This window comes from Erythrolamprus reginae, chromosome 6 (genome assembly GCF_031021105.1).
Source record: "Erythrolamprus reginae isolate rEryReg1 chromosome 6, rEryReg1.hap1, whole genome shotgun sequence".
Lineage (NCBI taxonomy): Eukaryota > Metazoa > Chordata > Lepidosauria > Squamata > Dipsadidae > Erythrolamprus > Erythrolamprus reginae.
Window position 1 is genome coordinate 51803679 of NC_091955.1, and position 17838 is coordinate 51821516.

Here is a 17838-nt window from a genome sequence, read left to right on the forward strand (position 1 = left end):
AGCATACTATTGACATGCATTGAAACCTACGCTGTGTAAAGATATTAGAAAAGGAGCAGTTCCAAGTAATTGTGATTAAGGATTTATGCAAGAAACTATAACAACAATAAAGTTTTTATTATTGGGTTAACATTCTCTTAGCTGTGTGTTCTCATGCATTTTTTTGTGTTGAGTAGCAGCCACTTGAAATTGGAGACTTGTAATTAGGAATGGAAACAGTTTTAAAGTTATTCTCAGCTTCTTATTTATGGTGGACAGAGTTAGTCACAGACACATAGCCAACTCAGAGTCACTGCCAAGGCATTTATTTCTGATGCTAAGTGAAATCAAATTAGGTTCACCATCTCATTCCAAAATCTCTGAACAAGAGCCTTCAAAGTATAACTTGATTGTTTATTGTTAGGTTTATTACATCTGGGTGTTACTATACATAATCATAAAAAGAATTACTTATAATAACCTATGATACAGTGACATTCTCAAGTGAATGTTACATCTTTTATTTGTAGGATAATTTGCTTCAATTTATACAAATTGTATAAATTTGTACAAAGTTAATAAATGTTACAGGTGTGTAGAAACTGAATGGAACCGTAACTCTTAGAACTGTAAATAAAAAGAACGTGATGGTTGAATTTTTTTAAAAAAAATTAATATTTAGATTCTGCTGTTTATAAGCAGTAATAAAACACAAGTAATCTGATCCAATTATCAAATTCTCAACAGTGTAAGACAGTCTAATTTTAATTTATGATTTGCATTTCAGGACCATGTATCTTCCTCAAAAAAGCCTACGGGTAGTTTTACAGTAGAATACCAAAATATAAAACATTATAGGAAAATTAAAATGTTGAAATTAAAATTTACATTTGAAAAGATTATAAATTTTTAGAAAATTTAAAAGAGACAAGAAAATATTCGAGGAGGCAATTTAACCCTGTTAAAAATGGTTTTTGAAGGCCAAAGGACAGCTCTTATGGTACCAACCAGCCCTATGACTGCATACTCCTTTCAAGGAAAAGTATTTTAAATAAATAAATAAATAAATAAATAGGTAATCAGGCTACATAAAGGGTTTAAGAGATGATTCTGAATTCTAGTGGGTCTATTATTTCCTACACACCAAATTCTGATCTTAATTTAAATTGCATAGATGAAACATTTATATGGTAGATTGATATGAATATTCCCAATGGCTTGAAACTATTTATAAATCTTCATAGGGACATGTTCTACATTATGATAGCATCAAGATGGGCTAGATAGTGCCATTTGAAAAATTCAAGGTATTAAATATGTAGAATTTCATTTACATTTAAAACTCTTTACCAATAGTTTTTCAAATGAATCATTCTCAGTTATGAATGCTCCATTATGGAGCATGGATTTGCATGGCTGCTGCTGCTGATTGGTTGATCAAGCAGTGAGAGAAATAAACTGTTTTCAGTGGCCAGCAAGCTTCAGGGAAGCCCTTAAAAGTGGCTTCTCTGGACCCTGCCTGCAGTTTGTATTACACTCAGCTAAGTCCTCTACTGCTGCTGTGTCTTTTGCCTGGTTGAAGAATTCCAGAAGCGCCTGTGGTTGTCCTGCATGGAGCTTGAAGGCAGCGCTTGTGGCTCCATTCTCCCCACCCCGATAGAAGAGCACCAGGTCCTAAATGGTGGGAAAAGCACTTTTGGAGCACAGGCTGAAACGCAGGGTGCGCGGGGTGGGGGGAAACCGGAGCTCCCAGAGAGAGCATCAATCATGCAGGAGGTTTGAAAGTGAAGTAGACATCGCTTGTATTCTCCCTGATGCTGAAGCGAAGGACAGAGGGAATTCCTCAGCCAGGGAGAGACGGCCCCTGCCTTGCCACAGCCACTTGCCCGAGCCACTTTTCGGCCTGCTGGGAGGGCTCCTTGGCCAAAACCTGCCGGTCTCACGTGGGGAGGGAAGCAAGGGAATCCCCCCCTGTCTCCCGTAGGGAGGGAAGCAAGGGAATCCCTCCCATCTCTTGTAGGAAGGGAAGCAAGGGAATCCCCCCCATCTCCCACGGGAGGGAAGCAAGGGAATTCCCCTCCCTTGGTCTCCCATGGGGAGGGAAGTAATGGAATTCCCTCCGTCTCCCACAGGGAGGGAAGTAAGGCTGTCCAGCAGCCAAGGGCAAGGGAATGGCCTCGGGAACAGCCGTCAAAGCACAGGAAGGCTGCCACTGCCGCTGCTGACCGCTATCCAAGTCCCCCCCCCCCCGCAGTATTCGATATATAAGACGCACCCAGTTTTTGATGCACTTTTTTGAAGTAAAAAGGTGCATCTTATACACCAAAAAATACGGTATTTTATATCAGGAAAAGAAATGGCTATCTGTTTCCTTCTGTTAATATAAGTTCAACCTTGGAATCTGTATTCTAATAATAAAATTTTTATATAAAGAAAACACTGAGAGGTGCTGGAAGCAGTCATTATTAGAGATTTAAAAAAGCAGAACAGTGCCAAATAGCCCACAGAATGGAATTTATTTAAGAATTTTACTCATTTAAGAACATATAATTTAGCTAAGAAATAATTTTCTGTTCTTTTCATCTTATATAATGTTATGTATTCTTTGACTTTTGTATTTAGAAATAAGTTAAATATTCAAACCTTTTTTAAAAAAAATGTATTGTCTCAGATGTAAATATAGATCTTTACTTTAGCAGATGCAGACAAAGAAAAGAATTCTAATACACAGAGGAATATAGGAGTAGATATGCTTTTTCATTGGAACTAATGAGAAAAGTTCTTAAATTACAAATAAATCTTCATGCACATTATAGTCCCTTCATCCATAATAAATCTTGCTGTGTGTGTATCTTTCTCTCTCTCACTCTCTCTCTCTGTGTGTAAGTGTTTGTGCCAAATTTCTCAATTTTAAAGAGGTACAAAAAGAATTCTATATAGCAACATCATTTGGCTACCTCAAAAGATGATGCAGCCAAAGTAACAATAACTGTCCTATTATTACTTCTTCAAGGTAAACCAGATTGTAATAACAATGAATATATGTTTCCAATGGTTTAACCTAAAACTCCAAAGATATACAATACATGTATAGAGTATGTATATATATATAAAGTATATATATATTTATATATATATATATAAAGTATACTTGTATTTTCACTTGTCTATATTTTCATAGTCACGTTATGATTATGACTATGGGAAATATACATTCTTTATCCTAGTGCATGGAATAATGAATTTTGGACTGAGAAAGAGTGCATGTATAAATGTATCTGGATAAACAACATGAAGTGTATATTATATTTAATAAACAATAATATAGTAATATTATAATTATAACTTTATTATTACTATTTTAGCTCCAAGCGCTCCAAGAGATATAATATTTTCAAAGGTACAGTCAACAAATGTGACCTTGAGATGGATAATGCCAGTTACTATTTTGGGCTACTTTCAAAACTACAAGATTACTACACAGTTACAATCCATCCATTGCAATAGTTGGGATTCTTCTGAATGTATTGAATATGAGAAGGAGCAATACTCATATCTTGCTGACAATGTTGTAGAAGAAACAGTATATGACCTGAAAAAATTTAGATGGTATCGATTTAGAGTTTCTGCTTGTACAAATGCTGGTTATGGCAATTCTACATCTTGGAGTGTCACACAAACTCTTCCTGGCTGTAAGTAAGACTATAATAATCCTTAATTTTATACAGAATTCAACTTTATAGATACAATTATAAAATTATTACAATGTGTTTCTCCAAGCATATTCACTTATAGTTTACAGCTCTCCTTGCCATCTTCTCGTATGTGTTAGTACTGAATGTATAACATATCTGGTCATGAAATTAGAGACCAACAATTAAATAGGTTTGCATTTAACCATTCATTTCCATAATAACTTTTATATTTTTATATTTTTATATTAATATTTTGCACAACATAAATATATACTAGAGAGACGCACTGAATGTGTGGATTATAAACATAACGTAGAGTGGATAATATTTTTTTTCATTCAGCAATAGCTCTATTTTAACTAAGATTTTTAAAGGCTGAACACTTAAAACAACAATTTTTAATAAAATTAAAACTTATTATTTGCTTAGAATACATTTGGTATTACTGGAAGATTTGTTCTTAAATAAATGTACCATTTCTAATGGTGCAAAGAAAGTGTAACAAAACATATTGATGGTTGCACTTTTTAGTTAGATTTTTTTTACTAGTAAAATTGAGCAGCTGTTAAACAGTTGTTAAATTTAATAACTTTTCAAATTATCAAAAATATTTAAAATATGGTAAAATATTTTCTCAGTTTCCCTCTAAAGCAGTGTTTTTCAACCAGTGTGCCGTGGCACAGTAGTGTGCCGCGAGACATGGTCAGGTGTGCCGCGAAGCTCAGAGAAAGAAAACAAGAGAGGGAAAGAGAGAGAGAGAAAGAGAGAAAGAAAGAGCAAGAGAGAGAGAAAGCAAGCAAGAGAGAGAGAAAGAAAACAAGAGAGAAAGCAAGAGAGAGAGAGAAAGAAAGCAAGAGAGAGAGAGAGAAAGCAAGAGAGAGAGAAAGAGAACAAGAGAGAAAGAAAGCAAGAGAGAGAGAAAGAGAGAAAGAAAGAAAGCAAGAGAGAGAGAGAGAAAGAGGGAGGGAAGGTGGGAGAGAGAAAGACATAGAGGGAGGGAGGGAGGGAGAGAGAAAGAGAGCAAAAAAGAGGAAAGAAGGAAGAGAGAAAGGAAGAGGGATGGAGAGAGAGAGAAAAAAGAGGAAGGGAGAGAAAGAGGGAGGGAGAGAGAAATAGAGCGAAAAGGAGGAAGAGAAAGAATTTTTTTGTCCAAACTTTTTTTAGCCGCCCCCCCCCTCAATGTGCCCCATGGTTTTATAAATGTAAAAAATGTGCCGCGGCTCAAAAAAGGTTGAAAATCACTGCTCTAAAGGACATCAATACTTAAGTTCAACCTTATCTTTGTCTTTTGAGTCAAGCATCAAGTCACCACTTTATAATAGTTTTGTTTGAATATTTTGTGTAAAGTACAGTGACATGAAATGATTAAGATACTGAAATTTGGTCATATCCCTAGATCAGGGGTCCCCAGACCTTTTACACAGGGGGCCAGTTCACGGTCCCTCGGACTGTTGGAGGGCCGGATTATTAAAAAAACTATAAACAAATCCCTATGCACACTACACATACCTTATTTTAAAGTAAAAAACAAAATGGGAGCGTACTATTTAGAGGAGGGGAGTCTGAAATTCACAAAAGTTTATGTTTTGTTTTTAATTTTCTTTTGTTAACATCTGATTGGCTTTGCAAAGTTTTCTTGGCTTATGAAAAATGTATAAAGAAAGAGGAAAGCACTTTGGCCTAATGGTTAATAAGTTAGAAATATAATTGGTGTTGCACTTTTTGAAGGAACATTAAGGAGGGAATTTAATTAAAAGAAAAGTATGTACCTGGATGACAAAATTAGAAAAAAAACCTTTTGGAACTTTTTTGATGATTGATATTAGTTACTAACAAAATACTGCATTTTATTCATGGAAAATTAGATGGTACACTGTATTGTTTGAATGTATGTTGAGAGAAAATTTAAAAAAAAATTACACCCTCCCAAAAAAGTCCTTCCTCCACCCCTCCCTTCATTTCATTCTTCCTAACTTCCTTCCTTCCTTTTTCCTCCATTTCTCATTCCTTCCTTCCCTCCCTCGTTCCTTCCTCTCCTTTTCTCTCTCTTTCTTTCTTTCTCTCACTCACTATCTTTCTCTCTCGCTCGCTTTTTCTTTCTCTCTCTCTGCTCTCTCTTGCTTTCTTTCTCTCTTTCTCACTATCTCTCTTTCTAGCTCTCTTCCTCCCTCCCTTTCTCTCTCCCTCTCTTTCTCCACCTTCCTTCCTTCCCTCTCTCCTTCCTTCCTCTCCACTTCTCTTTCCCTCCCTCTTTTTCCCTTCTCTTTCCCTTTTCTTTCTTTCTCCCCACTTCTCTCTCTGAAGTTCGCGGCGGAGTGCTCAGCCTCCCCACCCTCCAGGTGCATGGCAAGCTGGCAGTAGAACGAGGAGCTCGCGCGCATAGGCGTGTGCGAACCTTCACTGGTGCAAGACTTTCCCGCACTTTCTTTGTCGCTCCCCGCCCCAACTCTGATGCCCAGCTCCCCAGTGCGGCCTGCATGGGGGGTTGTTTTTGTGTGTGTGGCAGCACGCCTTACAGGGGACATTGCCATGGTCCCCGGGTACAGCCAGAGAAGCTGGGCGGGGCTCAGAACCCACAGGGGTTTCTACAGGCCGACAGACTCACCTGCGGGCCGGATAAATTGCCTCAGCGGGCCGCATCCGGCCCCCGGGCCGTAGTTTGGGGACCGCTGCCCTAGATTATTAGATTATGAAGAGAAAGTAAAAGTTCATGTCCTTCTATCAATTCACAGGATTGCTGAAAAGGAAAAATAATTGAATGATAAGTATATCACCAAATCTTATTGTGAGAGAATTTAGAGTGTAAATTTAACAAAGAAGTAAGTAAGTTAGTAAGTAAGTAAGTAAGTAAGTAAATAAATAAATAAATAAATAAATAAATAAATAGAGAAAGTATCATTGAGATACACAAATACTAGAATATTTTCTCTTTACACTCTCACACTAAATTTGTGGATATATGATATTTTAAAGAATAATTGATGGCATTTTATAACTTGCCAAATTATATTTTGAATTCATGATATAATAATGAAATAAAAACCAAGGAAGTTTAAATTTATTACATTTTAAGACTTTCATCAGCATTTTTACATATTGATAATTATAAGAATAAAAACCTTAACTTTGTATATTTGTGCTATTTCTTGTTCCATAATTTAGATAGAATACTCTGTCTTCTGTTTTAAAAATTATTCTCTTAGGAGATGTCTTTCTGTCTCATAAAATAGGCCAATGGGACTATTATTACACTGATGATAAATTATATAATTCGGCTTTACAATGAGATATTTTCTACAGTATCTGAATTAAACCATATGCTTCTGTCATAATAAAAGAATTAGAAACATAGAAACATAGAAACATAGAAGACTGACGGCAGAAAAAGACCTCATGGTCCATCTGGTCTGCCCTTATACTATTTCCTGTATTTTATCTTACAATGGATATATGTTTATCCCAGACATGTTTAAATTCAGTTACTGGGATAAACATATATCCATTGTAAGATAAAATACAGGAAATAGTATAAGGGCAGACTAGATGGACCATGAGGTCTTTTTCTGCCGTCAGTCTTCTATGTTTCTATGTTTCTAATTCTTTTATTATGACAGAAGCATATGGTTTAATTCAGATACTGTAGAAAATATCTCATTGTAAAGCCAAATTATATAATTTATCATCAGTGTAATAATAGACCCATTGACCTATTTTATGAGACAGAAAGACAGCTCCTAAGAGAATAATTTTTAAAATTATTGACAATTGTTTTTATAAAGCAGTAAAAAAGCTATATATCCAAATTTCCTCTTTCTGATGCATACGTAGCTGGTAAAAGACCAATCCTTTTTCTTCTCATAAAATTCCTATGTTGCTTGGATATTTGGCTAACATCAAGTGTCCGATCCTAGATGGATATTCAAAGTATTATGAAACAGGATAGAGTAAGAAAATAGAAATTCAGCAAGAAAACAATTTCCTGATCTGTAGTTTCAGTATGTGCAAAATTTTTGTTTTACTGAACAGTGGTACCTCTACTTAAGAACTTAATTCGTTCTGTGATCAGGTTCTTAAGTAGAAATGTTCTTAAGTAGAAGCAATTTTTCCCATAGGAATCAATGTAAAAGCAAATAATGCAGGCAAACCCATTAGGAAAAAAATAAAAGCTCGGAACTTGGGTGGAAGGAAGAGGAGGAAGAAGGGGAGTAGGACAGTCGCTACTGAAGGAAGAAGATGAGGTGAAGGGAATTTAAAAAAAATCTAAAACTTTAAGACTTAAAAAATAAAAGAGGGCTCTAATGCGGCGAGGAGGAGCATGCACCTCCAAATAAACCCAGCGCGAGGCTGCCTCCCATACATTGCCTCCCATACACTGGCTGTTGCTATTGCTACCTGCTGCCTCTTCCTTCCCATGCTGAAGGACTGTCCTCTCCTCTCGCTCACTCGTTTTGTAGCCGGCACCTTTCCTTCGCTGTGGTGACTCCTCGGCTGCCCAGAGCAAAGGGAGTGTTTCTTTTCTCTTGGCACTGGCAGAGGTTTATTCCCTGTCCAAGACCCAGAGAAAGGAAAATGCTTCGTTCACTCTAGTCTGCCAAAGCCTTCTTAAGCACCACCTAAAGGCACCTCTGGCAGCCCAGATGGCCGGGATTAAAGGGGGAATGGCAGGAAACTGGCCGGGCCTTCATGCCACTCTCAAATTTGCTGGGAAATTTTTCCGGGCTTGGGTTCTTAAGTAGAAAATGGTTCTTAAGTAGAGGCAAAAATATCTTGAATACCCAGTTCTTATCTAGAAAAGTTCTTAACTAGAGGTACCACTGTATTTTGGATCACTGAACTCTATCCAGTCCTTGAAAAGTTAATAACAGAAACAATGACAGTCTTTTGCAATTTCCATTGAACCTATACTAAACTTAATTTTAGATGGTTTCATTCCTCTTGCCAACATGAAAATTAGTAGTTTAATAGAATATAATGAATCCATCTTAAAAGATAAATTTAATTTGCTGTTTTTCTTTTCCTATCAATTTTCTGTGGGCTTCTAAATCTATACATTGTGTCTAGGCATGTTGAAATTGGTTCAGTTATGGGGATGTCAGAGTGCTGTTTCCATCTATTCCCGATGATAAGTAAATTTAATCACTTTGGTATATTTACTCATTTGATATAATAAATATACAGTAGCAATATAAGGATAATGATCAGAAAAACACAACAAAGAATTGCAGCAGAGTGACATGATCCAGATACCAATCTGATTCCTACTGTACTTGCTGTCTCCTCATCATGTGGTAATATATAAAATTGTCTTCCAGAATATTGAAAGACAGAGTAAGAACATTGGTATAATTCATAGAGCTCCAATAGACTTTTGCGCTAAAAAAAAATCTTGCTCAATTTACCTTTTTTTTAAAAAACCATCAGATTTCCAAGGAATCTAGAAGGAGCAATATGTGTTTTTTCTATACCCCTAATTCTTTACTGGTTGTGCAGTAATGAAAAAGAAATTAGCATTCCCTTGCATCACAATTGTTTCAGATAAAATTCAGACCAAAACACATTTAAATGTTTAAATTTCTTATCTAAGTATTCCATATAGTAAAAAATAAAAATCAGGTAGAAGTTGATAGTTAAAAGAATATTTCCTAAATGACTCCTTTAAAGTTACTTTGCTAATAAAGGGCTTGCTAAAAGAAATACAGCTTGAATCAAAATATTGTTTTGAGTATCAGAAGATCAGTTTGTAAAATGATAAGCTATCCAAATGTACCATCCAACTAGCAAACTTAACTGCTGCCTTTGCATCAGGACACAGATGGATGGGAAAAAATGACCCTGACCTCCGTAAGACCTACATTCCTGTGGAAGCATAGAAGCATGATAATCAGGAAATGATGGGTATTAGTTACAGAAAATGCATTATTGTGAAAACCAGGAGAAAAGTGCTCATGAGAGGAAGTGATTGGATTATATGGGAATGAGTGAATAAGACTGGGTCATACCTACTGAGTAAATTGCTGTGATTTATAAGAGAAAGGCTATGGTGATATCTTACCCATTTCTGGCTAGACTTGTTTCACAAACAGTCTTAAATCAATATGTGACAGTTGCCATTGACACAAAGTTTGTTTATGTAAGATGTTTGTTATAAAGGTTCTAGACTGAAGCTAATAGGTTTCCAATTTCCAGTCATATTTTAGGTATACCAATTTATCTGAAGTGTAATTTTCCTTTTGGGTGAAAATTCTTCAACTATGACAAAAGCCAATAAAGAGATATATTGGTGCTTTAGACAAAGAATTTGAAAGGCATTGACATCCTGATCCTAAATACATTTATATGGTAGTGTCTAAATGTTCATCCTTTTGAGTTTTTTGCAGCTGTGGTTTTCAGTCAGGATGTACTATTTCCTATATATGTTGCCATTCGTAGAGGTGACCACATATACAGTTCGTTGACTGCCACTTTCAGAATTATCAAATTCTTTGATACTTGTATCCTCAAAACTAAGAGGTTGATTCAGTGCAAGGCATAATTCTGTACTGAGGCCAGCTCAGCCTGTGCCCGCATAGCTAACAGCAGAACTAAATAAAAAGGCTGTCAGAGCTTAAATGTTCATGTGAACAATCTCTAATTTCATTGGTATCAGAGGAATTTGCTTTCAAATAAATGCTTGGGGGAGAAGCTGCATTACAGAAAGGGATTTACTTTCTGTAGAGCAAGCATCAAATTCAGACATAGCGACAATATCTTTGGCTGCAGACTTTTACATAATCATGTATATAAACCATCTTTCTGTTTTTGAAAATCTATTAAATTATAATTAAATAATTAAATTTATCCATTAAATAATTAAGATTTAATTTATCTCAACTAAATCAACTATTATTTTCATTTCCCTCTGTTTCTTACCCCAAGGAGTAGTACAATCATGCAAATTTTTCTTTTGATATCATCATTATAAAAAAGATACAAACCTTTCCCAGTACCTGAGTAACATATCAGTGCTTCACTGAGAAAGCTTTAACACCCCTTGTCTGCAAATCTTGTTGTCCACATATCTCAAAAGGAGATTTGCCTCTGTCCTTGTAGTGTTGGTCAAGTGGAGGACAGTGGAGGACATTATTCATTATGTCCCTCCTTGCCCCGTTTACAATAAGATCAGGGCCAAATTATTAATGGCAGATAAACTCAAGGAGTCCAATCTTGAAAATTTGAATGTTCATAACTGAGGATGACCATCTTGGTGCTAATGCAAAATTAGTAAAATTTAATCAATATCCCCCGATGTTTGCCCCCAACAGGTCCTTTTGTCATCAGAGAACTGGCATAGTACCCTTTAATAAAAACAATGACCAGTAAAGAAAGTTTTGGGAGGAAAATTGTATTTTAGCATTGCAAATTGGTATTTTCATGCCCTGTTATGATCTGCTCTTTTAGGCAGTTGGCATTTAATTGTATTAATTGATATTATTGCATAATAATAAAGACTTCAAGGCTCAGATTGACAGTTTTTGATATAAATATTTTTTTAATATAATCTTTTGATGTACTTTTCTCCCTGTAGCTCCAGACTCTCCTCCAGCAAATGTAACTGCAGTAGCTACATCGCCTTACAATATTAATATTAGTTGGAATGAACCTAACATAATCACTGGACCAACATTTTACCTCATTGATATTTTCTCAGTAAGTCATTTCAAGTCTTCCGTTGATTATTCATACAGTAAGTGAGAGTAAGAGCCATTAGTTTTCCCCAAAATGTAAAAAGCAGCCCTTGGCCAGTATTCTGAATATAAGAAACTGTTCACTGGACCAATGAAGCTGCAGCTGATATACTAACAAGAATAATCTAATCAGCTGTACCGGGATTGGGCTACCTTTTATCTTTTTAAAACTATTTTCTCTCAAGAATAACTGTTTGGAAGATTCCTAGTAGGTAAGGTTAAAAGCAAAGAGTGGATTGAGTTTCAGCTTTCCTTTTCTTTACAGACCTGTGAAAGTCAGAAATGTAAGAATTGGTTGCTAAACTACCAGTGATCACAATTACTTTTTTCACCACTGTCATTTACAATCATTCTCTGAGCCATAGCTAAAAGAGGACTACTTGTCAATTGTATGAAAAGTCTGAACAGATCTCCACAGACTGCATAATGGCCTTGAAATCATATGAAGGAAAACACAGAATGAGTGTGAAGACTCTGGGTTCTTAAGGTCTTAGATAATATCATCATTCTAAGAATGATATCTCTAAATATAATCACAGATAGTCTTTGACATATCACTATTCATTTAATAACAATTTAAAGTTACAATGGCCTCAGGAAAAAAAAAATTATGACCTGTATTTACACTTATAGGTAAGTATAGATAAGTAGAGGGCACCATTATGTGATGTATAAGGCATCATTATGTGATTGCAATTAGAGTACTTGGAAACCGGCACCTCCAATTACAGCATCTTCTGATTGATTTTCAGCAACAGATTCCCAATGATTTGCTTAATTACCACAATTGGTTAATTGTAGTAAAATCATGACAAACTTAGCTTATATGATGCCAATTAAGGGACGTGCATAAGCGCACCATTGTGCCTACCGTCCCTGACCTATTTTCTACTTTTTATCATTACTTATCTAATGTTTTATATGTACAAATTATCACTCTATAATTGTTCGACAAATAAATAAATAAACACACACACACACACAAATAAATAAATAAATAAATAAATAACAATTCCAATTGTAGTCCTAAGTGAAGGATTATCTGTTCTTACATTAACAATTTGGTTCAGAAGACTAATTATTGTATTTCTTTTTGTACTATAAGATACTATAACATGCACTGAGCTTTTAGGGAGGAAAATAAGAAAAAAAAGTCTGCCTCTGTCTCTGCCTCCCAGCAATTTGCCTATTGTAGAAAATACCAAACAGCCTGGTCAGTTGCAACACAGCTTGATTTAGTATGAGCAGCTGATTGGCAATTGGATCATCCTCCTAGAACACTACTAATCAGCTATTCCAGGATGCAGAGATCGCCACTGCCATCACTGCCCATTGCCGCCTCCCACACCACATTTTCGGCCTCTGCACATCCCTTTTCGGCCTCCATGTCTCCCATTTTTGGCCTGTACCAGGGCAGTGGTGCTGAAGCTGACCAGGCTGTTTGCTGCAAGGAGGCAAGTTGCTGGGAGTCAGAGGCTGAACGGTCGGGGCCGGCAGACATGTGGGGCTTTGGCAACATTCGCTCTATAAAATGCACAGATATTTCCACCCTCTTCTTTGAGGAGGAGTGCATCTTATAGTCTGAAAAATAAGGTACTTTCTTTGATGAAGTTTCCAATTACTTTCCTTCCATTTAAGCTTCTGAAAATGTGACTCAAATAGGATCAGGGCTCTAAGCACTATTTGGACAGCTGTCGCTATCATAAGTATTATATAAAAAAATAGATCTTATTTAATTATCTAATTTGTTAATGTTATTTGCTGCATATACTAATTTCTCCTTTAAAAAGACAATATTAAGAAATATTTCTTTTTAATGGAATTTGCAATGGCATGTATAAATTTTGTAAAGCAGAAGATATTTGATGGTTTCCGCTATTGTAATATTATTCTGAATTTCTAAAACCTTGAGAAATCTTCTAGCAATTAATTTGTTTATTGTTAGTTTTAACTGTTTCAGTTATATATTCCTTCCTTCCTTCCTTCCTTTCTCTTCTTTTCATTTTCTTATTTCTTTAAGGATCAAGTATTTCTTGTTTTTCAGTAATGACCAACCCTACATCATTTTTATTGCATTTTCAGCTTGCTTTAACACATAATTTATTTCAATCTTTTTTGAGGCTAGCCTTTGACCACCCAGTCTGGTACTTTACTAAGTAAGGATTTAAAACCAAGTCTTCCAAATGCTTTTTATTCACTGTATCGTATTGTCCCCAGTATTATTCTTAAGCTGAATATTCATGTGCACTGTGTGTAAACACAAACATGCTAGGAAAAAGTTAATGATAATGAAATAATCTGTGGACCATTCAAATAGACCACAAAGCTTAGCATTGTGAAAATCGAAGAAGTCTTGTTATGTTCCTATGTTGTTATAATGAGCAATGATATATGAAGAAATACTTTGTCCCTTGATAGTCATCCCAGGAAATCACTATCTGTTTAGTACATCAGAATCTTTATTTAAGGTTAACTCTCAGTGGGGACACTAAGCACATCTGTCAAATAAAATGTGTGCTTAAACTATCTTAGTCTCTTAGCAGCTGCATCTTCAGTAGATATGACCCTGTGGGACTGCTACTGTAGACATTTGTTTTCTTTTTCTTGTTTCATAATAAAAAAGAAAACTGGAATACGACAAACATGTGAAAATGTTTTTCTGTTCATTTCTATGAAATGTTTTGTTTTTTTCTAATTCCTTTATTGATTTATCCACTTGAAATGTGGATTCTTCTGAAACAGAATCCCACCTTATAAAAATAATCATGCCTCTGGTGAACAATTTGACTTTATGCATATACAACTGAATTCCAACATTAAGATAAGCAAAGCCTTTTTGTTCAAATGTCCAAAAAACAGGCTTGCTCAATATCTCAGATGCTGCATTGGAAATCTATTATGTGTACCAAGATCCTTTATTGACTCCATAGGTTTATCTGATTACATTTTATCATTTAGTCTTTAAATTATTATATTTCATCTCCTTATACTTTAGGAATCAGTCCTGCAATCAGTTTTTATCCTTGGACATTACATACACTACATATAAATAGAATATCTGCAGATGTACCGTATTTAAATATTCACTTGAGGCCTGATGATCTATAGGGTTGTGGTCCTTTAGAAGCAATCAAATATAGCAATTGTGTATAGTCTGTACTTATTCTATTTATTTTTTAAAGGAACAATGATGAAATAGAGTATTTTGTGATTTGAGGTCCTAAGATGTAAAAAGCGAGAGAGCAAAAAGCATGATGAATCTCCAATTGTATGCATTACAAAGTATACTCACGTAAAAATATCTGGAAAATTATGGCAATAATAATAATAATAATAATAATAATAATAATAATAATAATAATAATAAATTTATTGTCATTGTCAAAACAACGAATTGTCATTGGCAACAAAAGTCGTGTGACACCCAGAGACCAGTCCCACCATACATAAAATCAGAATGGTAAATTTAAAAAAAGAATAAAAAATAGAATAAAAATAGAATAAAATGTCCCACTCACTACAAATTCCCCACCATGAACCACTCAACCATCTACATGACAAATCGAGTAATATTGTCCAACAGTTCACTGATGGTGACCCTTTAGTTCATTGTTAAGTGCAAGTATAGCTCTAGGATAAAAGCTATTCAGGAAACGTGTGGTCCGAGTTCTAGTTGTTCTGTATGTTCTGCCAGAAGGCAACAGTTCAATGATTTCTGGATTAAAGGTTCCCCAAAGATTCCCCCTTATATAGCCATACACAAGACCTAAAGAAAATTTATTGCATTAGTACTGGGATAAAAAAGCATGACAAAGTCATTATGCATGCTGTTTCTGTTTGTGTTATTCCTTAAATTCGCCCACCCCACACATGCTCTGCAATTTTTTTTCTTGCACAGGTAGATGATCATTCCGTCCTGTTAATTCAGTTTTCCCTTGATGATATATCAATCCTAGTTTCATATGAATAATCTAATAAACATTATGCTTTTGTACCTGCTTGGTACAGGTGGATACAGATTACTATCAAGCTTCATTTGTCAAAGCAAATTATGAGGATAAAACCCTCAGTATTTCAGGATTGAGAGCATTCACAAGGTATTCCATAGTAGTCACTGCTTTTGTAGAAGATGTTCAGACTGCGTATACTGAAGGCAAGTCTAGTTCTTCCATTATTGTTTCCACTTTTGAAGCAGGTAAGTTGCTAATTTTGTTTATTCATTTTATTAACTACATAAAAGTGCATAAATATCACAAAGTAAATTATAATCAAAGCTGTAAAAATGTAAAGGCATAAATAATTTATAAATGCTTCTGTAAAACACTGCATCCCATGCAGTATTATATCACATAAGGAAAAAAAATATCTAAATACAACCCCCACAGGGCCATTAAAACTTTCAGCTTATCTGTTTTTGTTTGGAAAGGAAAGGTGACCCATGTAATTTTTATCTGATTTACCTGGAACTTAATATCACAGGGTATCTTAAATTATCAACTATTATCTTCGACTTTAAGCCTTGGTCAATCTGTTGAATATAAAAACCTAGTATATTTATATTTTTCTCAAATGCAACACAGTACAGGCAAATTACTATATTACTATAGATTTTGCTTCTTGAGGTCTTTTAAAAAAACCTATGCCATAATTTTTTTTCACTGAGAAATTAGGATACTACGTATTTAATTGCTTTTTCAAAGAAAAGAAAAAAGAAAAAGAAAGAAAAGAAAAAGAAAAATTTATAAGAAAAGAAAAATATTAAAAGTAGAAACCTAAGTAAAAGGTGTAAATGGCTTTTAATTCTTCACAGCATTTATATAAATATATTTTAACCTCTCTCTCTAAAGTTACATCATGATTCTCTTCTTTCTATAATCTATCCTGTCAAATTGCCAAAACCATAAGTCACAAATACATTTTTATCATTTTATGCAAAAAGTCCATAAGACCTAATCATTTTTAGACTCTAGGTGTGCTTAGTAATATTTTTAATTAACTGTTTCATCAGCTATTAATTTTTTTCAGTGCCCAGGGACCCACTTAACAATGTAACTTTTCAGAAGATACCAGATGAAGTAACAAAATTTCAAGTGATGTTTGTACCACCTTCTGAACTCAATGGGAATATTCAAGTATATCAAGCTCTGGTATATAAAGATGATGATCCAGACATATTTCAGGTTTATAATTTAAGCATTATAGACAGAACAAACAAATCAATCACTGCCATGATAGAGGGATTAAAAGGAGGACACACATATAATATCAGTGTAAGTTGAACTCTTTTCTCCACAATCAATAATAAGTTTAAATTAAATATTAAAAAACTGAATAGGTTTATATATTTATTCATTTTAATTTATATATTTAAATTTATTGGCTGTCCACTTCTAATTAATCCATATTGCTTAGAGATCTGTAACAGGAATGAATATAATTGGATTTCCTGTTTTAATTTTATTTCAATAATCCTGAAGTTGTGAAAATATATAATGAAAAATGATTAGCAAAAAGAAAAATTACTGTTCCATACATAAAAATAAGACCCACTAGTTTCAATGAAGTTATTGATATGTTCAGAATAAAATCTTATTTCCCCATGTACTTTTTATGTTATATATGTATCCCTATAGATATACATAGTGAAATATAATTAATTGATGCATTAATTAATGTTAGACTAAACATGCTAAAGACTGTTTTATTTGTTTAGGTGTATGCAATCAATAGTGCTGGTGCAGGACCAAAGATTCAGCTTAAAATAACAACAGATATTAAAGGTAAACTGTTATAAATAGTAAAGCCAGTGACTGCAGAAATATAACATCAGCTTGCTTTCATTACATATACTAGTTACTAGAATTTAATAAGCATCTTGTTTCATAATATCTTGTTTCATTCTCTGTCTGGTCATAGTAACCAATGATACTATTTTTATTGTATTATAATGCAAGTTATCAAAATAAAGTTAGATCTTACACAAGTAGCATAATACTGAATTGTATAATTTGTTAAAGTGTACAAAGACTGAAATCCTGAACAAGTTTATTAAAACATATGTTCCATTAATCCAGTATAAATTGAATTCAAATAATAATAGAGATTAAAATAACTTGAAACCTGTTTTGCCAAGAACACTATGCCTACCCCTATACATTTTGTACATAAATAGTGCTGTGAATGAGATTCACATTTTCCAGTTTCTTGTGAAATTTAATTCAGTTTTATTTGCACAATCTCTACCATAGTAATATTATTCAATAATATTTTCAGTTATTCATAGATAAATAAGCACAATTCCAATATCTTAAAAAAGATATGACTAGAAGTGCTTGGATAGCTAAACAGATATCTACTGATTTACATTTTGCGAATTATCTCTTTTGGTAGGATCATAAAATGGCTATGATTCTATTCAATGGTACTTATTTGTTTGCTTT

General features: G+C 34.3%; 1 protein-coding gene across 1 annotated transcript in view; it reads left to right on the top strand.

Moving 5' to 3' along the window:
- Positions 1 to 17838, top strand: part of PTPRQ (protein tyrosine phosphatase receptor type Q) — a 115817-nt gene that overhangs the window by 71026 nt on the left and 26953 nt on the right. The window contains exons 42-46 of the mRNA XM_070754648.1: positions 3345 to 3671; positions 11239 to 11360; positions 15407 to 15593; positions 16424 to 16668; positions 17112 to 17178. Coding sequence (XP_070610749.1) covers positions 3345 to 3671; positions 11239 to 11360; positions 15407 to 15593; positions 16424 to 16668; positions 17112 to 17178 — 948 coding nt within the window. The remainder of the gene's footprint in view (positions 1 to 3344; positions 3672 to 11238; positions 11361 to 15406; positions 15594 to 16423; positions 16669 to 17111; positions 17179 to 17838) is intronic.